At 48.4% G+C, this 24,596-nt stretch overlaps 1 protein-coding gene across 1 annotated transcript in view; it reads right to left on the reverse strand.

Moving 5' to 3' along the window:
* Positions 1-1,715: 1,715 nt before the first annotated feature.
* The window catches only part of Fam189a1 (family with sequence similarity 189 member A1), a 401,022-nt gene continuing 378,141 nt past the window's right edge, over positions 1,716-24,596 (reverse strand). Inside the window, exons 6-10 of the mRNA XM_021167781.1 lie at positions 22,096-22,256; positions 21,079-21,214; positions 13,128-13,203; positions 7,368-7,595; positions 1,716-5,036 (exon numbers count right to left, since the gene is read on the reverse strand). Of these exons, the coding sequence (XP_021023440.1) occupies positions 4,720-5,036; positions 7,368-7,595; positions 13,128-13,203; positions 21,079-21,214; positions 22,096-22,256 (918 nt within the window). The 3' untranslated portion in view covers positions 1,716-4,719. The remainder of the gene's footprint in view (positions 5,037-7,367; positions 7,596-13,127; positions 13,204-21,078; positions 21,215-22,095; positions 22,257-24,596) is intronic.

A 24,596-nucleotide genomic window follows, 5' to 3' on the forward strand; every position in this document is an offset into this window, starting at 1 on the left:
TCATTTTGTCTGGCAGCCTCTTTTTTTTTTTTTTTTTTTTTTTGGCTCAGGCCTTGAAGAATACACTGTGACTTAAGAAGCCTTACCACACAGTAACTAAAGATTTAGGATTACTGTACTGGAGGAGTAACCTGTGTGTTGCATGCAGCTGACCCTAGGAAGACTTCGTGCATATTGCTAATAAACCTCACGTCGTGATCAAAAGCACTGTATGTGCCTCATTTGTCAGCTGGGCAGTACATGCGCTGTGGGCCTCTCATTTCCACCGTTTGGACAGTGGCTCTGAGAGTCTGCCCTGTGGTAACAGGACCCCTCCCTGGTTTGCAACCTTAGCAGCTCCCACGCAGGTGGGCACTGGAGGGGGCAAGGGCTAAAAGCCACTATGTGTCACTGATGGTGTCCGGCCAGCTTCAGGTTCTTCACTCAGCTGCAGCATGGAAGAGATGGCTGAAGGTTGACTTAATAAAGGAGCAGTGGAGACCAGGGAGTCTCCAGATTGCTTCCCTCAGAAGTATATGTATGTTAACCTGGCCTACACCTTTAGCCTTTCTCCAGACCTTGGGAATCCATACCTGTAGAGTGTTGGCAGGGCATCTTTGCAGTTCTGTACCTTGCTTCAGGCCTGCTGTTGCCTGATATGAGGAGGGAATGGGGTAAGCTTGGGATTGTCTCTGGAGGATGAGACAGGGGACCTTGGCAAGTGAGAGTCTCCTCTTTGGCCCACCACAGCAAAGCATACCCATGACCAGGTGTTTTCTTTGCTCATGATTCTGCGGGAACCGCCTGAGGGGCCTGAACCATGTGCCCACTTCACTTTTCTACCCATCAGGAGCAGGTGAGAAAGAGCCTTTCACTGTGAACTCTAGCCTCAAACAGTGGCCTAGGATATGCCATCAGAAATGCAACAAAGGTCTCCAGGTCTGTCACCTCACTCCCCCAAAAAACAGAAGAACTGAGAGCCAAGAAAACTGTTTCGCTATGCCAAGATTCAAAAACCAGTATCTAGATGATGGCTGGCATTCTTGCAGAATGAGATGAACAGTCCCCGAGGTGAAGGCCAGACAGCAGAGGAGCTAGCGCCTGCTGCTAGGCCCACGGACTGCCCATGTGTGTCCTAGACAAGCACACGCCCTGCTCCAGAGAGAAGAGGCACAGTCAGAGATGACAAAGAGGGTATAATGTCTATGGACTGGTAGTCAGCGTGTGCACAATGTGTGCATGTGTTTTCACCTGTGTGCAGGCACATGTGACCATTTGTGCACACATGGATATATCGTCCTTTTTCACGCCCCATCTTATTTTGTTGAGGCAGTCTTTTACAGAACCAGGGGCTTGCTATTCCAGCTGCTCCGGTCAGAAATTGGTTGGCCTGTCCCTGCACACCCCAGCACTGGGGCTACAGTGTGCCCCTCCCTTCCTTAGAATCCAAACGCAGATCCTTATGCTTGTCCAGCAAGCAAGCTCTTTACCCAGTCCCTGGTGCACATCTCTCAGAGCCTTAACTGGAACACTTTGGAATATAGGACCATCTTCCAGGTCCCCTTGAGTGTCAGGTCCACAGAGGGGCAGCTGTGGTTTGGACCTGTGAACATCGGGAGCTGCCTTCTCACCTCAGCTCCTGGAACTGGGCAGCACCTCGTGGGTAGCTGTGGCAGCTTCTTGCTCCCCCAGATCCAGCACCCCCAGGACCCTCTTAGTCCCAGTTAGAACTCAGAGACCAGAAATACTTTTTATTAAAACACTGATCATTATTAAAACACCTTGAGGTACATTAAATAAATACAACCTTTCCAGTTGTACGAACAGGTCTCTGGTGGCCTGGAAACAACTTCCTATAAACTCTGCCTCAGCAGCAGCTGTGGGCTGACACAGCCGCATGGGGTGGGGGAGAGAAGACCCAAAATGAGCTTTCCACTCCAGGGCTGATTGCAAGCATTTCAAATTCTACTAGGGCCTCCCTGGGAAGGAGACTTGAGTCCTTGTCATGAAGCCTCCAGCCTTCTTCACAGTAGAGTTGCTGCCCATTGTGGGTTCACATCATCAGCATCTTCCTGCCCCCAAGCAGAGTCAAGGGATGTCCTAGAAGATACTGATTTTTTTTGGGGGGGGAGTTCTGGGGGCCCAGGGCTTGGCGAGCCAGGCATGATAGCATCTCCTCCCAAATGGTTACTATTGGACCCAGTTAAGATATCAACACAAGAAGCAGGGACAGACCTTCCAAGATGGAAGGTTGTATAGGCAATGTAAAGAAAGACAGCTTTGCTTCTGCAAGGGACCCACATAACTGCCTGGGGTTCTTAGCACTAGCTCACCACAGAGGCAGGGTTAAGGAACCCAGAACAGACAAGTCAAATTGCAAGACTGTTGTCTAGTGGCTGTTACCAGTACCTCTGGCTTCCTGGAAGCCTGGAGCTTGGGCATTTTTAATGCCCTCTTGGTCCATCTGGGGCCCAGAGAAGGTAAACAAAGACATATCTGTCATTAAACACCCACCCAATAGCATGAAGTGCTGTAGTTTCTTTATCCATCTTATAAGCCTGTCAGGGGAGCCATCTCATAACCTAGCTAGGATGGTTTTTGTGTATCACTTCCTTGAGAATGTCTGGGACTCGGGGCTTCTCGGTCGTAGTGTTAGTCTGCACCTGAGAAGAGGTGCAACTTGAGGCAGGAGTGCCCATGATAGTTGAGGGCCATCTGTAAAGAGGCAGCAGGAAAGCCACAGTGTCCTGTGCTGTATCCAGAAACTGGTCACCCTGGCCACACTATGAAAATACCTCCGAGCTTGGGTCAGTTGGGATGGGGTTGGTCCTGGCTTCTCTTGGATCATAGCTTGTTCTGAGATCCACAAGTGTTTAAGCACACTGCTGCATGGCCCCTCCAATCAGGCGACACCCTCTTGCTACCTCCCTTCCCCTCATCTCTGAAGTGGTGAGAAAGCCCAGCAGCCAGGCATGAAAGTACTTCGTGCTATGAAGCTTGGGGCAAGCCACTCTACTGAAAGGGATTTTCTCATGGGGGATTTTCAAAGTCCTCACTTGAGGGAAAATTAGAGAATTTTATAGTCTGAATAAAGTGCTCAAATATTCATCTCTATCATGTCTCCTGTGGAAAAGGCAAGGCTACTGTCAAATGCCCAATTTATATTTTCCAGCTTGCTAACCTCACAAAGGCAACAGATTATGGCAATGGTAAAGCCATCGGGGCGTGGAGAACTAACTGATGGCTGCTAGGGGTTTTCCAAGGCCATGTGTGGGCTGAAGTCCCACAACTTCCAAACACACAGAGGTCTTCAGCATAGTGGCTACAGGGAATTTGGGGTGGGGGGGACTGAATCAGGGTAGTAGAGGATGAAGGACAGGCAAGGGCAGGCAAGATGGAGAGAAGAGCATCCTATACCTACCAGCTGGCCACTGAACAATGGAAGGAACACTCTGGTCCACCCACAGACTGAGGGCTTCTGTGCCTATATTGAGGCTCACAGGCCCATGGTGGTGCAGTGATTGCCCTTGATTATACCTGCTGCTGTGGGGGAAGCAGATGTGGGCGTTTCTGGCTTTTGCAGGAAGTGCTTTCAAGCAGTGCTGCTCCAGACCCATTGCTGAGAAGTGGTTGCTGTTGATCTTGCCAGAAAATGTGGTCTGAAACAGCCAAGAATGTCTTGGGTGGCCATTTTGCCCCAAGCCACCTGGTTGTGCCTAAGCTGGGTTTGCCTTGCTTCTGGATGTCCACCATTGGCATTCTCCTAGAAATAAGGCATTGACCATTTGCATCCTTCAACACAAGTGTGCCTGTTGCCACCTGAGTTGAGCAGGGACAACTCTGGGTCATGAGAGAGGCTTGCCTAAGCCGGAGGTGCACATATAGCAGACAGTAGCTTCCTAGCCCAGACTGTGACCTACCCAGCACAACTAGGTGAGGTCAGATACAAGGGGAAGTCCTCCAAGGGAAGAGAAGGGAGCTTATTGTTAAAACACAAGTAACAAGTATTTGCTGTGGTTCAAGGATGGGAGACTGTGGGGGAGGAACCTAGAGAGGAGTTGGGGATAGCAGCCCACAGACAGAGGCCTAATGGGGAGGCCCAGTACACACGAGGAGGTGGGCATTTCAAGCCCCTGTGACACGTGCTTGCTTCCCAAGAGTATGTAGGAAAGCTTTCATTGATTTATTTGCATGATAGCCCGGTGGGCGAGAAGGTGGTCCCAGGCTGTGCTAGCATGACCTTTGAGAGGAAGTAATGGGTCAGAATCTGATAAAGGTGTCATTGCAGAGTGATAGCAGCCACAGGACTCCATTGCCACTGCTACTCTCTAATCTTAACACTGAACCAAACCAGGCACAGAGGAGCATCGAGTGTTAAAGGCCTTGACTTGGGACAGATGCAGTGTCTTTGTGTTCCACAAGTGTCCCCTGTCCCAGAATTGGTATTCCCATCACATTCTTCAGTTCAAGAGGTGTTATGCCCCTGAAGCAACCAGAGCTCACTAAGGGCAGGAGAGAAATATCTCTGAGTTAGTGGGACAGGCGACAAACAGTCCCCAGGAAGACAACTGATGGGAGAAAGAGTAACAGTTCCTTGCCCAAGCCACCAGCGAGCTTCCTGGATATCCTGGATGTTCTTGACCCAGCAGGCCAAAGGCCTTTCTCTACCAAGCACGGTGGCATCTTGCAGGACCAGACTTTGCAGGCTTATCAGTGTCCACATCCAGGCCCATAGCAGCTTCACAGCTGGTCCAGGACGCCAGCACCAAAGATGGCCTCCTCCACCCTGGGCTCCTCCGAGGTGGCTGTTGATCGTATGGTGCCCACCACATGTCGTACCTCTGTAGGGAGGCTGCAGTGTGTGTGTTCCAAAAACTTAGCCACCAGAACCCTGGTGTCTGCATAGGCCTTGCTCTCCACTAAAGAGTGTGGCCGCTCTTTGGAGACGGTCTGTAAGGTCTCTGGCTTGGTCCCTTGGCCCATTTTCCAGGTATCTGGGTCACCAGTGGATGAGTGCTGGTGCTGACAGGCAGCCATGGCTGGCCGTGATGTGGAGACTGGAAATCAAAGTGAAAGAGGCAATCTGAATACAACCGTGAATTGAATGAAACCGAAGTTCCAGGAAACAAACAAACAAACAAACAAACACAAGTGTACCAGGGGAGAGTTGCTACCACTGCGTGTGACCTTGTTCCCTGGGTCACTTAATTTCCTGTCAGCCTGGCGTGAATTTCCTGTTGACCTCAAAGGGTTGAAGTGAGGTGAAATGAGTGGTGGGCCTATGAGAAGGACTGGTGGGGGACCCTGAGCTCTCTTTGCAGCCTTCTCCAACTCTATGACCTCCATCCTTTGTGGTCTGATGGCTTACAGAGAGTAGAGTAGGAACATCTAGAGACAATCTGATTTAAGACTACAGCTGAGGTGGCAGCATGGCAGTGAGATCCCCCACTATGTGTGTGGGGACAGCAGCCTCTATCCACAGTCCTTCCCCCAATATCCTTTAGTCCAGGCCTAGAGAAATGAGTCTGGTTCCCATCTGATGTCACAATGGCACTCTACCTCAAAATTAGGACACATACCGGTTAAATGGCTCCAAGAACTAGGGAGATCTTTGGATAGTGAGATATGGTCCACTGACCAAGGATCCTATTGAAAACCAGTTTGCAGAACAATGCCACTTAAAACAGACATGCTCTGGGTGGTCCATTCTGGGGTCCTGTGGGTGGTAGTGGGCAAGATCCAATCCTAGCACTCCAAGACAGGAACTTGAGGTCGGTTTGGACGACCTAACATGATACTGTCTCAAAACAGAACTAAATGTAAGTTAAGCCATATGTATGCTGTTAGTTACAGGTTTGGTGGGATTACATTGAGTTAGGAATCACATTCTGGGTCCACAGTTGGAGCAGCTGAATGCAGAGGCAACAAGCAACCACTAGTCAGCCTCCCCTAACTCCCATCGCCCTTCACAGTAAGCAGATGTCAATATGGTTGAGGAGTGTCTCAGCTCTCCCCAGAACAGCCCAACATGATCCTGACTGCACCTCAACCAGAAGAACGGCCACTTCCCACAGGAAGGGGCAGAACGGATTACTGGGAAAATTCACCAGCTGCTTAGGGCTGAGCAGTATGTTAGATGGCAGAGAAGCAGACACAGGTAGATAAAGGGAAGCTGCCTTGTAGTTTTTCAGGTCCAGCTCACACAGGAGCCCAGTAGGTGCCTGTGAATACCCTCCAATTCTGGGGTTCTCTCTCTGGGGACCTAGAAGGCACATACCTTCAACACACATAATAATAGCAATCTGATCTAAGAGGAAGCTGAAGTGACAGGCTGCTCTGTGGACCTCAGGCATGGTGACCAACCCTCACTCATTCCATCTCTGTGATTGTTTGTCACAGACCATGAATTCCACTGGGAGGGACATGCTAAAGAACGATATCCTGAGTCCCTCCAATCATACGTGATTCTCAAAGTTCCATAAGTGGGAGTGGACACAAAAGCCCACATGCTGCTCTTGGGGGCAGAAGGAAGGGAAGCTCTGTGGCTCCACATAAATTAGAAAGAGAGCACTCCAGATTTCAGTTGTACTTTCTCCATGGGAGGTGCAAGGGGTTGAGGAATGTCTTTCCCCAAATCTACAGATAATGCAAAATCTGATGTTTCAACCAGGAAGAGGCTGGCCCTCCGACACTCTTCTGGTTTCTTCCAAAGACTCTGCTCTTGCTTAGCATGTTCAGACCCTAGGCTGCTTGGTGTTCAGCTGTACACAACCACTGAGGTGAGGCTGGCACCTCCCTTGGGTTCTTTCAAATCCATATCAGAAGACTTTTTACTATGATATGGTCAGAGTCAAAGACCATTAGCCAGTCATTATTGGTTAAAATTACTCCCAATAACATTCTCCAGCCTCAGGCACACAAGAGTCCCAAGGAAGCTGGTGTGGCATATGCGTCCCTGGGCAGCTGGCCACAGAGATCTTGTAGTCCTGGACAGTGCTCATTTGTAACCACAAAGGAAAATAAAAACAGCTGGTGGCTGAGGCTATGAAGTGTTGAATGAACACACTCAGGGCAGAGGACAGAGCAACCTACACACAGGAGTCACCCTTGGTCACCTACTCTGACCTGGACCTCAAATCATGCATGTGGCTCAGTGCATATGCTCATGTTGGAGCTGATGGTCACCTGCTGAGATCTCATTGCCCTGCATTCTTGAATCCTTCCTCCCTGGGAACACAGCAAGGGCCCAAGGCTGTCTACCCCACTCCATCTCACGGTCTTCAAACATTCAGATGACATGTCCCCAGGAACCAACACCTGGGCCCCAAGTGTCAGAGGTCACTTGCTTTATAAGTTGGGTTCACCCTGAGGATCCAATTGAGCCATACCTGCTTCGCTCGATGTGCAGGAGGTGGGGTCGCTGACTGAGCGGGCCACACGTCCTGGGCTTGGTTGTGCCTGTGTGCTCAAGCTGGCTGCCTCTGGAGACATGTGGTGAGGGACTGGAGTGGGTAGAAGGGGCGTTGGGGTGTCTAAAGTGCCATCAGGGGATGGGTGGCTTGGGCCCAGTGAGGTGGCACCCTCTGATGTTGGGAGACTCGTGCTACTTGCAGGCACTGCAAGAAAATAAGCACAGTGTTAGATAAGAGATGACAAAGGTACCTGGATCCCGAAACAGCCAGCTGCCTGCCCCCAAACCACCGTCTGTCTGTCTGTCTGTGTGGGGTATGTGTATTACAATACACATTCTGATATATATATATATATATATATCAGAATATATATTACAGTTAGATTTCACACACACACACACACACACACACACACGCACACACATTACAGTTAGCCATTCAAGCCTTAGATGGACTTGGATGAGCACTAAATGGTGAGCACCAGCACTGTGGACCAGCGAAGCTTGTCAGGTCTGTGCCTCTTTCCCATTGGGAGGAGGCCAGAAGCCTGCAGGCTGCACCAGAGGCTGTTTAATCCATGGGCATCCTAGACACACCGGCAGCCCATTGACTCAGTCTAGTAGCAGATACTGCAAGGTGAGGACCTGCCCGAGGTACACTTGCCCCATCGCAGCAGCCTGAATCCAATCAATGGTTGGAAGTTTCGAGCTTTGCTCCTCCCTTCTCTTTCCACCGGGCCCAATCCATGCTCCAGGCTCCCTTGTGTCCATGACCTTGCCCTAGGTTGAGCCTTTTAGCCCCCTACCACTCAGTTCTCACTGCTACTCTTGAGGCAGCCCAGAGAAGGGAGGAGGGTCTAAACTGCCAAGAGGTAGAGCTAAGCGGAAGATTCTAAGGCATGCCTAGCTAACCACTACAACCCCTATATAAAAAGTTGGAGACAATTGGTGGCCCTTTGAAAAACATAAATGGTACTACATACATCATATACAAACAGACTTCAGGATAATTAACCCTTCTTTTTCGAGGTTATAAAATCAGCAGAAGGAAATTCACAATAGTAGATCTGCAGCTAGAGGCAGAGACTTCATTGTTATGATAGAAACTGTAAAGGGAAGAAAGAAAAACGAAGCCCATGGCTTCAACTCAGTAGGGCTCATGGAGGCTCACAGAGACTGAAGTGGCAATCACAGAGCCTGCATGGGTCTGTGTTAGGTCTTCTGCATAGCTGTTAGGGTTGTTGACTTGGTGTTTGGGGAGACTGCAGACAGTGGGAGTAGGGTGTCTCTGAATCTTTGCCTGCTTTGGGAATCCTTTTGCTCCTGCTGAGTTGCCTTGTCCAGCCTTGATGTGAGGGCTTGTGTCTTATTGTCTGTTGCTGTGCTCCGTTCAGCTGATGTCCCTGGGAGACCTGCTGTTTTCTTGGAGAAGACAATAGGGGTGGGTGTGGGGGTGGGTGGGTGTAGGGGTTGTGAATCTGTGGGAGAGGGGAAATTTGGGGCCTGGGAGAAGTGGAGGGAGGGGAAGACGTGCTCTGGATGTGTTGTATGAGAAGAATAAATAAAAATTGTTATGCAAGTTGTGTGCTTGCATAATAAGTGTGGTACCAGTGGAAGCAAAGCAGAGACTGAGATTCCTGCCTTAACTAGGAAGGTCTTGGCCTTACACATTTTCTCATGACTTGATTTAATAAGCACTTTTTCTTATGAATCTAGTCCCAAAATATCTTCTAAAAAAGAAAACGCTTCAAATGAAAGAAATGAATCAAATCCAGATATACACATGGGCAGCAGACCTGTAAGAAGTCGCTCTAAGCCAAGGCTGGAGAGTGGTTACCCCCTTGGAAGGGCAAGAGAACTCATCGGCAGTGAAGGTATTCTGGTTCTCACTAGTGGGTGTGACTTTTCTACAGTGCAATTTGACTGCTCTATTAACACTTAAAATACATGCTCCCTTGGACTTAGCAGTTGCTTCCAGGAATTTATTACTGGACATAATTTGACAAATGCTCAGAGATGAAAAGAGTGCATAAAAAAAAAAAAAGAAGCAATAATTTATCATATCAGAAAACTTCAAAGACAGAAAGTGCAGTTACTAACCCCAACCAACCTCAGCTAGTTATCCCCTAGGGAACTACACAGTGGTATACCAAAATCATCTTGGATAAGCTGAGCTGTATGGTACAGGCCTGTGATCCCTGCTGCAGAAGAGGCTTGAGGCAGGAAGGCTTCATGATCAAGGCCTGTCTGGACTAAAGTAATTTTCTAGCTCATCCTAGGCAACTTAGGGAAAAGCTGTCTTAAAATAAGAAGTAACAAGAACACTGAGGGTATAGATCATTTTAGAATGCTTGCCTAGAATGTGCAAGGCCCTGCCTCAAACACAAATACTGCTACCAGTGTGTGTGTGTGTGTGTGTGTGTGTGTGTGTGTGTGTGTGTTCACCTTTTTGGAAGAGATTTAAGTGCGTATGTGTTGGGGGGCACTGTGCATTTGACTATGGGTACCTAGAGCCTGAGGCATCAGATCCCCAGGAGCTGCAGTGACAGTTATACATCAGCAGATATGGGTTCTAGGAACTGAGCATGGGTCCTCTGCAAGAGCAGTGTGTGTCCTTAACTGATGTGCCATCTCTCTAGCCCAACACCAGAAAACATATTTTAGATAGTTTCGATTTATACCTCCTAACTCTTCTCAATCTAATCTTTTTTATCATCAGTGCCAACATAATCAAGTCACAGACAGGCAAGTGTGACTTTGCTCTGAATATATATAATTACTGGAAACACAAAATTACAGTAGACACTGAGAAAGCTCCCAGCCCAAGACTGGTGACTGTTTTTCCCTGCTGTTGCCAGGGTATCAAAGCATGCCTGTTTTTATGACAGTTATGGTCCTAATGGACTTCCAATTTTTCACCCGAAAACCCACTCATATTTTCTTAATTAATGTAGAATAATGTATCTAGCACATGCTACCTATTTTTTAGGACTCTCATTAAAGGTCTCCACTGTTCCCCCAGGTTTTCACAATTAGGAAGAATGAAAACACTTTCATTTTTATAGAGTTCTTTTCCTTATGTTAGACCCCAGTGCGCTCCCAGAAGTGTGGATTGCTTCATCTAACAACGTAAACATGGATTCTAGATAAAGAGCCCTCAAATGGCAGGCTGCTTTATAAGATGCCAGGGAAGAATAGGGTTCCCTGTGGTCTTGCCAATGTCCAATCCTCATCACTGTGACATTATTCACAATAGTTTAAAACCAACGAGAATCTATGAAGAACTGTGAAACTGAACATCAAGATCTACATAGTAACAAGTGACAAGGTCAGCATATGAGTGAATCACATTCTATCACACCATCGCATCACACTCAATAACAATGACCAGGGGACCTGGAAATCCCAAATGCTACATTGCTCCTCAGCGAAGACAAGGAAGTTCTGAGGCATACAGCTGACTCTGTGTGCATGAGTTCTGCATCCATCCATTCAACCAAGTGTGGCTTGGAAACTTTTTGTGTCTCTGCTTACCACGTACATACTTTGTTTTATTGTCCCCAAACCACACTGGAGAACCATTACAAAACACTGATAAGTACTCTAGAGATCACATTAGAGGACATGCATGTGTTGCATGTAAGTATTCTGTCATCTTATGCAAGGGACTCAAAGCCCTTGTATCTTTGGGTTTTGACAACTGAAAAGTGACCTGAAACCTGTCCTCCAGAGATGTCGAGGGATGACTGTGTACCTAACAAACTATGGACACTAAGTATCTAGAGGCTAAACATTATCAAGAGGAATTAAAAGAAACCAAGAGTAGTCCTGGGAATGGGGCAGAAGTCATGGACTGGAATGCTCAGTGTAGGCGAGCAGAGCCTCTCCAGATTGGTCTATGGGTTTAGTTTGGTTCGTATAGAATCCCAGCAATGGTTTTTGAAGGTAGAGATAACTCATTCGGAAATGCACATGGAAAATCACAGGCCGTAGCACTGAACCATCTTGCATTAAACAATAACATGGGGATGATATCCTTCCAGATTTTTCAGCCCACTCAAGGACTGTTGTCATGAACAGTAATGCATGGTAACAGAATAGAGAATCCAGAGACAAACCTTCATAATTATGTCCACTGAACTGGTTATTTTTTTCTTTCCAATATGGGAGTTGAACCCATGGCCTCACATAGGACTACTCCAGAGATACACCCTCATAAAGGTGTATCTACTCCAGAGATACACCCTCATAAAGTACAAGAGGAAAAAATGGGCTGGAGCAACTGGACATACATAAGAAAAAAACAATAGAAAAAAGACTTTGATCCAACCTCATTGTGGTATAGCAATTACCTGTGCAATGGTATCTTTTCAACCATTATGTCTCCTGGCCTGCAGGCCTCCAAGGTATTAAATACAAAGCTCCTAGTGCTTGTATCACCACCAGACAACTGGGTGCTAAAATTACCCCTTGGTCTTATGGTCACCTCCAGAGTTCACTGATCAGGTCCTGAGCAAGGAATACCCAGATCCGTCTGCCCAACTCTATCTACCCTTGTGTAAAATCCAGAAAAGGGGTCCACTCTTTTAATCATATTTTCCCAAGAACTTGTAATGTGTGTAGGCATCTTGTGGTTGGGAACTGTGGGGCCCAGGGAAGCTTTTGCTGGCTCCTTGGAGTGACCAGAGGAGAGATACAATCACTTCTGAATTCCATGACTGCAGAAACTTGGGGTTTCTTTCTGTTTCTCTTTAGATGTTAACTTTGTGTTAGAGTCAAGGATTAATTGTGGTTAGTCATGAGATGGGATGAATTATATGACTTTGCTTTCCAAATAGGCTGTACCTATGAGTGTAGATCGAATCCCCCAATAAAGGGGTTCTCTGAATCCCTATCCTCTCATTCCCTCTGATGTGGAGGTACATCTGCTTTCTGACTTCTTCCTCCCAGCTCAGTGCCATGGAGGTTCCAATGTGTTTAGGAATCTGCCCTTTCATATTTGCCCTTCAGAACTATCAAGTTCATGACTTCCAGTTTATCCCCTGGCCAGCTTTGTCCTTGGAAGCCCCTTAGTCTAGCTTGTTTCCTGTTGAGGAAGGAGCCCAGTCACAGTAGCCTCATCAAGTTGTGGTCTCTGCAAGTGGGAGACAGATGTAGCAAATCTCCCGAGCATCACAATTCAGCCTCATCTGCCTTCAACATGCTTAGAACATACACAGCAGCCTATGGTTGAGCACAATGCGAAGTTTAAGGCAAAGTCTCTTTCCTAGGAGTGTGCTGTTAAGTCATGCAATTTATGAAAATATAAGATCTTAGCATTGAAAGCAGTTTCTACTGAACAGCATGTGACTTTTCTACCACCATAAAGTCAAAAAGAAGCCCGAGTCAAATCAGCAGCAGCCAGTGACTGTCTAGAAATTCCTTTTTGTTCCCGAGAGGGTGGACCTCAAGTTGAGTAGAACTTTTTCTTCATATTCACATCTAAAATGAAGGAGGAAGGACATGGAGGGAAGAGGCGACAAAATACAGCCCAGAAGGAGGGTGAGCTCTACCACAACACAGCTTATGATATAGGTTAGGGAAGAACACTGTGGCTAAGACTCCATGTTACAGAGTCCGAGCTAGAGAGGAGGGAGCAGGAAGAGGCAGGAGGCAGGGACAGGGGCAGGAAGCAGGAGAAAATCCATATCTTGGAAAACACACAAGCAGTGCTTTGAACTGAGAGAGAGATGAATACCTGGAGTGCTGAAGTCAGCAGCAGTGTTTGGGTCCCCAGAGCTGGAGTCAACCACCTGGTGATCAACACTTGCAACCTACGGTGAGAAACACAAAGTATTACCCTTGCTCAGGAGAACACCCGGGCAGCCACCAGCCACACAGTCAGCCCTTCAGGCCCTCAAATTCCAAGTGATCAGGGAAAAACTTTCCGGAAAGTTCCAAAGGGTGAAATAGAGGTCTCCCTGCACCATGTACTGTGCTGAGAGCATGTGGACACATCCAGTTGGGTGTAAAGTACAGGAAAGGACACAGGTAGATTCTGTGCAGACAGCAGTCCGGTTTACATGAGGGATCCGAGCATCTATGGATTTTCATATCTGGGAGATGGGAGTGGGGATCCTGGAACAAATCCTCCGAGGAAAAACTGTACAGGTTCGCTTTAAGGCTCACCTGGAGAGGCTTGGAGGCATATATACATACACTTCTTTCTTCTCACCTAAACTATGGGGTGGGGTGTGAGAAATGAGAGAGTGCAGGTCATCATTGCTAAGATCAAAGCCCATGTCCCTGGCTACTCTAAGCCTACTCACCTTCCACCAGGGCACTATATGGAACCATATAGTGTTGGGTAACTTTCTGTCAACCTGACAGAGCCTAGAGTCATCTGAGAGGAGAGAACCCACATTGAAAAAATACATCCATTAGATTTGGCTGTGGGCCAGCCTGTAGAACATTTTTTTTACCATTGGTGGTTGATGGGGGAGGGCCCAGCCCATTGTGGGTGTGGCCATCCCTAGGATGGTGGCCCTGGGTTTTATAAGAAAGCACTCTGAGCAAGCAATGGGGAGCAAACCATGGCGAGCATGCCAGTAAGCAGCACTCCTCCATGGCTTCTGCATCAGCTCCGGCCTCCGGGTTTCTATCCTGCTTTAGTTCCTGACATCTTTTGATGAAGAACAGTGGTATGTAAGTGTAATCCAAATAAACCCATTCTTCCCTGACTTGCTTTTGGCCATGATGTTTCATCACAGCAATAGGAACTGTAGCTAAGACAAAAGGTCACAGAGGAGTCTTCCTTGTCATGCTGAGACTTAGGACAGCCAGTCCTCCGTGCCTTTCCAACTACCTTCTTTCATTCTCTTTTCTTGTGGCTCCAGAAAGAATAAAACCATGGGATGAATGGCCATGGGACCTGACTTAGTTCACAGCAGCATGAATGACCAGGGCATGGGATGAGCACTGGGTGAATAATGATCACATCCCAAGTCTGGTAGTTGGAATATGCCCTGCCCATAGGAAGTGATGCTACTAGGAGGTGTGGCCTTGTTAGAGTGGATGTGGCCTTGTTGGAGGAAGTTCATCACTCTGTGGGTGGGCTTTGAGGCTCCTATGCTCAAGCTCAGCCCAGTGTGGAACAGAGATCCTCCTCCTAGCTGCCTGCAGAAGATGTAGAAGACTTCTGCTGCTGCCTTCAGATCAAGATGTAGAACTCTCAGCTCCTCCAGCACCGTGTCTGCCTGGATACTACCATACTTCTTGCCATGATGTATGAAGTACTGAACCTCTGAAATTGTAAGCCAGACCCAATGAAATGGAGCTACCTTGGTCTCAGTGTCTCTTCACAGTGATGGAAACCTAACGAAGGCACCAAGTAGCCTTATAGCCTTTCCTTGACCTGCTTCTGCCTTTTCTTCCCTTTGTTCCCTTGCAGATGGGATGAGAAGAAGTGCCTAGGCTACTCTCCTGACTGAGTCTAGGTGCACACGGGGTGGGTGCTAGTCCAATTGGCGGCCCACATCATGACAGTGATGATCCCATTAAGATCCACCCTTACTCGGTGGAGTGTGGACTTGGAGAGTTCTCCTCAAGTTGAAGCCATGGAGACTCTGACCTGGGGAGAACTCCAGGAAACAGGACTCAGAAGGCTGAGCCCCCTAGCTTCCTGCCTCATCTTACCTTGCCCTTATCATGCATGCTGCAGTTTCTAGCCAATAGGCATAACTCTTCCAACTGTGTTGCAGGCATCTGGCGTGGGCCCTGGGCTTGAAACATAGCATGCCCCATCCACACTCCCTCCTTTACCAGCCCAGGAAACAATATCTGACTTCTTGTGTTATTTTGGAATTGCTTTGGGGACACACTGGCGAGTAATGAGCTCTAGAGGAGACTGGGGAAGGCGAGGCAAGCCCCTGCGGCTTGGTCCGATTCCAGCTCAGGTAATTACATTCCTGCCTCCTGTGTCACCCGGCCACTTCAATCAGTGAGCTGATATTCCTCATCTCTGCTCTGCACACTGTGCTGGGGTGAGAGCAGGCAGCTCCAGCTGTGGCACTGACACAAAGGGTGTGAGCTGCTGCTCCCTGTTCTGGTGGCCGGGAAGTGGGGTGTTGAGGGGAGCTGGAAATCAAGCTAAGACCAGGGGGGAAAGCAGCCTCGTGCTGCCTTTCATCCTACTGATATGATTTGGAGCAAATGACGCACATGCCATTCTTCTTCCTGAGCTTGTCCTACTGGGGAGGGAGATGAGGGAGGGAGAATTCACACCACCATCAGCATCTACACACACCTTTTCCCCTTCTGTATTCACGATGTGCCCAGAACCAATTCTGAAAATGTCTGCGAAGAATCTTCTACTAAATAACAAAAAAGAAACTGCCTAAAGGGCTATTTTAGTCCAAAAACTCTCTTCCCATATCAAATCCCCGCTTGTGCCTGCCCCCCCACACACACACAAGAGGGGAGGGAAAAAGGGAGGGAAACATAGAAACCTGATGCCTGAGAAAGAAAGCTTTGGCAATAAAGAAATACAAATAAAACAAGAGAAATAAAATCCACAGAGGGACAAGGTCAAGAGGAAATTGGATTTGTTTCATATTCCCCCACTTCCCTCTGGCTCCCATATTCAAGCACCAGGAAATGTGGTTTGGAAAAGAGATGGCTCCTGGGAGTGCATCTATCACTTCTGAGTAGAGTGTTAGGGGCTTAATTTGAATCTGATGGCAGAGGCTACCTCACTGCACAAAGTGGTGGGGGAAATGGCCATTTGGTGCAGAAGCACAGCAGAGACAGTAAAGAGGGTGGGGAGGGAGGACATCTATGATGAGGGAGGACATCTGCTGAGAGGGGGACACTTGTGATATGGAATCTTAAGTTGAGATTTGAGTTGAACCATAAAAGCTCATGAACAGGGATCCTGCCTGGAAGAGGGGTGTGAGGATTGTGAGAGACGAACTTCCTACATAACTTGTCCAGGGCTCCCCAAGGCATGTTGGGCTGTAGCCATTTTAGTGAAAATGCTGCCATAGTCTTGGGCATGTGAACACTTGGTCTCCAATTGTTTGGGGAACTTTAAGGGGTGTGACCTTGCTGGAGGAAGTGCGTCACTGGGGGTGGGCTTTGGAGACGAAACACCATACTACTTCTAGTTCCCTCTGTCTTGTTCTGTTTCTGTTTTACTTGCTCTGATTTCTGCTTGCAGCTCAAGATGTGAGCTGTGAGCTTGCCCCTTCAGCTGTCCTGCCTGCTCTCTCCCTGCTACTGGAGCTCAACCCTCTGGAACTGAATGCCACAAAAGTCTTCTGTCTTCAAGTTGGCCTGGTCATGATGTGTTGTCAAAGCAGCACAGAAGCAAACTAAGGAAGAGACTAAACATGGGCACTGCTAGTTCTGAGATGTCACTTGGACCAGTCATTTTAACTGAAGACCAATTGGAATTGAGGCAGATCGGCTCTGTGGTGAGCTCTGCCTGGGGATCCTGCTCTATTTCTGTGATGTGTTTCTCACACCTGAATAACATCGAGTACCAGATTTATGACAAGCTACTGTTTGGGGGCAAGGGTCAGCTGTCCTGGAGAATGAAAGCCTTAGCTACTCAGGGTCATCTTTGAAACACTTGCTTGCCAGTTTTAAAACACTGACGTCATTTTCTTTGAACATACAATATATAGGAGTCAGAGCTAGAAATACCACGTCTGCCCATCTCCTTTCTCATAATTTCTAGTATCACAATAGGCTCCTTTCTTAGCCATACTGCTACCGAGTCTGAATTTCTCAAGTAATTCCTGGTCAGGTCAACGTAGACACTGAGTTTGTCAAGTGCACTTCTATCATAGTTGGATACGCAAGGTCAGAAAACCTGCCCTGAAGCAATTTTGCTGACCTCAGATCTGTGGAACTTTTCAGCACACGTTACCTACCCTTTACGCTGTTTCGTATGGTGTGTTCTCCACTGGGGTGACTTTTCTTGTCTCCCACATACCTCAGCCCTATCCTGATGGTCAGGTGCAGTTCCCCACTAGAGTCCCAGAGAAGGTGAACTGTCCTTGTCCTGCTATCACAGGGACTGTTAATCCCACAAGGCAATAGATTCATGGTTTTATATGCTGTGGCTACAAAGCACAGCTTCAAGTGGTCCCTGGAGTGTGAGCTTGTGTCTAGTCAGGAGCTCTAGTGAGAAAATCTCAGTAACTTTGCTGGCATGGTTGGCGATTCACCTCTGTGACCTCCTGAGGAGCACAGCCTGGAGCCCTGGGGAAGAATGGCCTCTGTGCCTAAGCTGCTCAAGGAAGGGAAGAGGTCTGAATGAGTACCCTCCATTAAAAGACTAAAAATATCCTCTCAGGTGCACACTGGGCATCTCAAATATTCTGGAGGCTGAAGAGGAATGCTCCTTTGAGGCAGGCATTCAGGGCCAGCCTGGACAACGTAGAACGCGACCTTGCATCAGAAAAGAAAAGAAAAAAAATCTTCCCAAGGCTGCCATCTCCCACTCCCCTTCTTTCTGTGTACTACAGTGACTTTACTCATATCCCTCTGTCTCGTTTGCCTTGCCATGACCAGTGCTGTGCTGCTAGGCAGGTTATACACCCTTTGTCTTGCAGGGGCAAGCAATTAACCTACCCCCCCACCCCCACCCAGAGAAAACTCTCACGCTGTGAAGGGGGCAGCTCTTTGATGTCTGGTCAAGGGAGATGGACCACCCTGGAGGAGGGGACAGGTGGCTGCGTGGCCTTCCCTCTGAGGACGGTAATGGGTTTCACTCATTTCTGGACCCCCAGAGATGTCTGTGGAATTGAAAAGTGCTCTGAGACTTGAACATCAAAGAAAACTGGCCAGGGGGCTGCAGGCCCTTAATCAGCAGATGTGTCCCTGCTACACAGGTGGTCTGGAGAGGGGGCCATGGGACATGCTACACATTTACCTGGCCTGCTCCATAGCAGATTGAGTTTGTGTCAGTACCCACCGAAGGTGGCAGGTTTCTGAGCTAACATAAGCTAACATGACACGGCTTTGACCTTCAGTCCTTCTTACCCAAGTTCTCTGAGAGAAATCAAGGAAGAGAGAAGTTTTCAGTGCCTTGAAAGTGTCATATTGATCTCAGAACCACTTATTAACCTGAAGCTTACTGTGTTCTTCAGGGAAAGAGAAAATTGATGATAAAACATGAAACAATACCCTTCTAGTGTGTAGTGTGTACTGTGTAGTGTGTGTGTGTGTCACTAAATGTCCTACTCAAAGTCTGAAGTGACTGCCTACACCTGCACTCAGGGAATTACAAGTCCTGCTGGCAAGCAGAAGCTCTGACAGAGCAGAGCCCAGCCCTGTCAGTGTCCACAGGGAAGGGTCCATGGAATCATGATCTGTCCACATAGCCCTCTCTTTGGAAAACCCAAGTACCATCTCACAAAGGGAAGCCAAAAAAGTATCTTTGTAGCAGGAAACTGTAATTCTACAACAGCTGCAGGACGGCTTGCTGAGGAGCAGGAGATGGCAGCGCCTCCTGCCTGAGACAGCACTGAACTCACAACGACTACAGACTGGCTTCTCAGTCCCCACTTCCCTGGATGGAACTGCCCAGTTGCGTCCTGACTTCCTAGGGTCTGCCATCCTCGGAGGACCTTGCTCTGATCCCTCTGTACCTTCCTCTGGGTCCTGCCATGTGGGTTTGATGCTGCTGCCCCCTTCTGGGCCCTGTACCACATTCTCCTCTAAGGTCCATTCTGTTCTCATCCCTTCATTCACCACAGGCCTTCCCACAGTGATCTACTCCAGTTCTCAAAGTCCCAGTAACAGCAGAAGCTGGGACCTGCTAGGGATGCAAATTCCTCACTCAGCCTTCTTCCCTAACCAATCGCTGACTTAGAAATCCTGGGAATGGACCCAGTATTGGGATTCAATTGCCAAGGCTTTGTGGGACTGTGATGTTCACTGTTATCGACAATCCATGGCACACTTCCTCACATCACCAAATCTGAGCTTTCAGATCTGATATGGATGCCCAAATACAAGCAAGGAGCTTCTAAGAACTAAAACCTGTCATCACGACCAAGGTCTTCACTGCTATGTTAATCATAAATGGAAAGCTAGGCCTCATTGCTGAGTCAGAGGTTCCTGCCCAGCATAGGAAGTCTAGGAAAATGGCCATCTAAACTGAGAGACTGCAGGGTCTCATTTTCCCTAACCACTAGGATACCTTGCCTCTCAGGCAAGTTCCCACACCATGACCTTTACCATGCATACAAAAAGAGAATAAGATCCTGGGTCTGCAGCTGCTGCCTGTAACCACTGAGCCACCCAGTGCATTTCAGGTCTGGAGTGGACACAAAGATGTCACTCAAGGATCCTCTGGTTGTTTCGGGGCAGGTGGGATTCACCAGGCTGGAGCAGGGCTAAGGGAGAATCCCTGTGTTTCTTTTTCCTGTGATGCCAACAGTCTGAACACAAGGTCTGTACTCCTAACTGTTCACAGAGTGCATGTACCTCGCTGCCTTTCCCTGTCCCCTGACCCAGCCCACAGAGAGTGATGCACCCTTGTTATCAAGGTTTATCTTTGTGGCGGCGGCGGCGGCGGCGGAGGTTGCACCTGTACAGTGGACAGGCAGCATTCCATCCATAGAGCTTCTTCACGGAATCCATTACCTGTCAGTGGCTGAGATAAGCACCCAGAATGGCCACTCTCCTCCACCCCTTCAGGTTGCTGGGCTGTCCAAGGTGCAGGATGAGAGCCTGAGGTGATGTCAGAAGGCCGCGCCTTGTGCTAGGGTGGTCATGCAGGGGTTAGCAGGGGTCCAGGGAGTAGAGTTTGGACATACCCAGAATGCCCTGTAGACCCCACATGTTGTGGTGCTATCCAACTCTGTGGCTTATGCTTGGGGCCAGCTCTTAGCACATACCGCCTGCGCTACCTGACTGTGTGCCCACCTCTGCCCCACTCCCTACAACGTCCACTTAAGATCTCCCTGGCCCTGCCCCATGACCTCACCTCTCGGTCACACTCAATAAAGACAACAATAACGGACAAGATAAAGAGGCTACCAGAATGTACCCAGAGACATCTTCTGAGTACAGTATTACCATGTTCCCACCAACACCGTTCCTTCCCCATGTGCTTGTCACTGATGTGATTTTGTTTTCCCTCGTCATTTTTCAGATGAGGAAACGAAAGCTCTATAGACACATTCCAAATGCCTGCTGGCGGCTGGAACCATGAAGCATCAGGAGCCCCCAGAATGCACAGCTTAGAGAAAGTCCCAGATACCTGGCAATAGAAGCGCATTCCTGGCTTAGGGCTGACTGGCCTCTTATAGATCCATTAGACCATGTATGCAACAATGGCCAAGGCAGGCCTTGGTGCACTAAGTCTTCAGTCCACAAGCCCAGCTCTTTCTGCTCTGGCCATGGGTTAGAAGCTGTCCCAGTTCCTTCTGTGCCCTCTCCAGACACACTGGGCAGCGTGGAAAGCAGACACATCTGAGTTGGGCTGTGTGTCCTGTCGCAGGGATTAAGCTGTGTATCCAAAGTGCAAGTTTACACATTGATTCTGGGCTGGAGCTAGAATCAGCATCCTAAAGTCTATGCAAGGGACACATATGTTGCATGAAGAGGCTTCAACATAGGGCAACCACTGGTGACTCTGTCTGAGAGCCAGGAGCAGAGCATGCAGAGGAACCTTGGTAAGGGCTGGGCCTCACCTGGCTGGCGGGTGTCTGACCCACCACAGCTTCATATGGTGGGGGTAGCTCAGCGGGGTACAGGATGCCAGGGCTGTTGATGGCAACATCGTACAGAGTGCTGAATGGTGAGGAGGCAAAGTCCAGGTGGAGACCCCTAGAAAACAGAACAATCCATGACACAGTCAGCCCCTCAGGATGAAGCATGGTGTCTGACATGACATGGTCCTCCCCTGAGGATGGAACACAGTGTGTGAGATGACATGGTCCTCCCCTGAGGATGGAGCATGGTGTCTGACATCACATGGTCCTCCCCTCAGGATGGAACAGCATGCCTGAGATGACATGGTCCTTCCCTGAGGATGGAGCAGTGTCTGACATTTCCAAGTGTTGACTGTGATCAACTTGTCATGTGGAGAAACCAAAGCCTGAACGCTAGGGCAGGTTTAACTGTTGTCTTTCTTCTGGAACAATGTCCAGAATTTATTAAACACTTCAGCTCTGTCATTTACAATTAAAATGATGATAAAGCTGATGAAATTTCTAATTAATGTTCCACGCTCTGTGATGACTGTCAATCGGGAGCAGCCGTGCACATGTAAGAATATTTAAAAGCTCATCATTGGCCTATGAGACAGACTGTGTGATGCTTGCCTCTAATTCTAATACTTGGACACTGAGACAGGAGCATTATAAATATGAGGCCATTTGGGGGCTACATAGAGATATCAAAGCCACCCTGGGGGGCTGTATAGTGAGGCTCTGTCTCTAATAACAACAAAGTAAAACCATCATCTCACCGCCAATATCCCAATGAACAATAACAACAAAATAAAAAAGAAGAAGAAGAAGGAAAGAAATATCCTTTTTGCTGTATTCTAGGTCACAGCTCCTTTCTTCATTCCCTGTCCGTAGGAGGCACAAGTATCTGATGTACTGGTTCTTACTCTAGTCCCTTCCACCCCTCCTCCCAAGATGCTTCCTGTCTTCCTCCTTCTCAAGCATCATGGGACTCAGGACACCGGACAGAAGACTGACCTGTGGGCCTCCGCCGTGGGTGTACAGGTGTACTCTGGAGGGTAGTAGGGCGGAGGCGGGAGGGGGGCGATAAACTCATCAAAGTCCAGAGTCTGGTGGAGAATGGTGCCATGGGGAGTCACACAGGCAGCGTTGGCAGAGTGAGACCTATGTGGGAAGAACTGGAAAGCACAGAGAAGCAGCGTTACCCCAGATCTCGTATGGCTGGTGGCCAATGGCGCTAAGTGCCCACACCTCATTGTTCAAGCTGCCAAGCCATGACCACCAAGCACACACTTGACAGAGGACAGCTCTGAGAGGGCCACCTTGGAAGCCGCCCTCTGTTCTGCTTCCCACATGGCTAGGCAGAATACCTCTGATTTTTTTTTTTTTCTTGGTGAGGTTAGAAACTTCTTTAATACAGTTCTCACTGGGAGACCTCACTCCCGTGACTCTAATGCTTCAACATTGCAGTTAAAGGATGCTTGCCATGCATGCTTCAAAAGAAAAGCACTTCATGAGGAAAGGCTAGACTTTGAGCATGCTCACTCTGCAAGTTCCTATCATGTGCTGATCACTTGGCACATGCCCCATACACAAGTCCCCTTCTGAGCCCTGCAAAGTACTTCAGGCCTGTATCTCGAGCCTGGCACGTCTGACACACTTCCCTATAGCTCACTGTGGCCCCTTGGAACACTAGTGTCTAGGGATCCACACACTTTGTAGGACATTGCTCTAAAGGTGAAGAGTGTCAGCCATGAGCTCCAGAAAATTCTGTGGGGAAATCAGGTACACGGGATGCCACTTAAAAGTATCAAGGGAAACACACTTTAATGAGTGCTGTCTGCCTGGATCGCTGTAATAGAAGTACTAATGCTTGTTTCTCTTTCCACCTGTGGGTCATTCCTGCCAGAGATTGCATGTTCCACAGAAATGCCCTGAGACACTATTTCATCTATAGGTGTGAAATAAGCCACACTGCATGGGCTCTGGGAAGTAAGTGGAAAGAAACAGTCACTTGTACACAGTTAAGCACAGCCTCGGTAGCAAATACACTCCTCCAATCAGTGTGGGAACAGGGGGTGTGCACTCACAAAGCAGATGATATCTAAATGGACCATCAGAAACTAGGGGGTAGCAAAGGCTGGGGCTACAGGAGAGCATCCAGGCTCAAAAACGGATGACCAGTGAACGATGTGTTTCAAAAAGGCAAAACAATAAGGATCTACTCAATTATAATTCTAGGGATATATAGGAGGCAGTGACGATGTTAGGGCTGTGTGGAAGGAAGTACCATGTGGTGGCAGGGATAGGGTGGGCTGGTGCAGACACAGGGGCAGAGAGTTGGAGAATTTCTGTCCTAGCAGGGCTGAGTCCAGGGTTCAGAATATGATCTAATGCAGTGAAATCAGTGTGCTATGGGCTGATGGCTATATCTGAATGAGGGATGCATCCGATTAAAAATGGCCCCCACCAGCCTTCCCAACACATAGCACATTCCCTGCCCTTTCAGCTAGTCTGGCTCATTGCTGTTTCTTTAATTGTTGGAAATTAAAGGGGGAGGGGGTTGATGGCCGTGAGTGGGCTGGATGTGTGCTGTTATCCTCTGGCTCTGAAACTGTTAAATCTCCTGCCTGCTCCTCAACTGCTTCACAATGGCTCCATGGTAAGGAGAGCACAAATGTTCTTGAGGTCTAGTAAGGAAATGTTTTGAATTAGTCTCTACCAGACGTTAGAAGAGTCAATAAAAGTATACTCAAGCAAAACTAATGAGATGCAAAAACCACCCGACACACAGAGGCCTGACAAAGGTTAAAAAGACCAGGGCACCCATTCTGAGTGACTTTGCCTCTCTTGGGCTGTGCTGGCCCCATCTCTACAGAAACTCCCAGAGTCCCAGTGCCAAGTGAAGCCTTTTCCTAGGCTTTTTGCCTTTTCTAAGAGGCAGCCCACTAGTCTCACAGGATTCTCTCCTTTCCACCGATAGTGTGTGTCCAGTGAGGACAGGGTCTGCCTTGCAGCTCAAGGTGAAGCTGGAGAGCTTTGTCTTCTGCTCTGAGATGCTGGAGTTTGAACACAGTTGGTAGAACTGTTTGGGAAGGATTAGGAGGTGTGCCCTTGCTGGATTAAGTGTGTCAGTGGGGGCAGACTTTGAGGTTCTTAAAGACTCCCTTCCTATTTCCAGTTATCTGTCTGCCTCCTATCCTGTTTGTGCTTCGAGATGTGAGCTTTCATCTCCACTGCTCCTGCCACCTTATCACCGTAACTTCATCCTACTGCCATGCATTGTGACTCTCTGGAACTCTAAGCCCCTCAAGATGCTTTCCTTTATAAGTTGCCTTTGTCATGGTGCTTTAATCACAGCAACAGAAAATAGTGACTACATAGACTGTCAGGCTGCCTTCGTTTTACTGCCCTGTTCTTTCCTAATTGGAGCACAGCACACACTCAGCCAGCACTGGCTGAGTGGATGGATGGATACCTCTCTGCTGTGGTAGTGTTCTTGCCCTTCTGCCCCCAAG

This window comes from Mus caroli, chromosome 7 (genome assembly GCF_900094665.2).
Source record: "Mus caroli chromosome 7, CAROLI_EIJ_v1.1, whole genome shotgun sequence".
In the NCBI taxonomy this organism is placed as follows: Eukaryota; Metazoa; Chordata; class Mammalia; order Rodentia; family Muridae; genus Mus; species Mus caroli.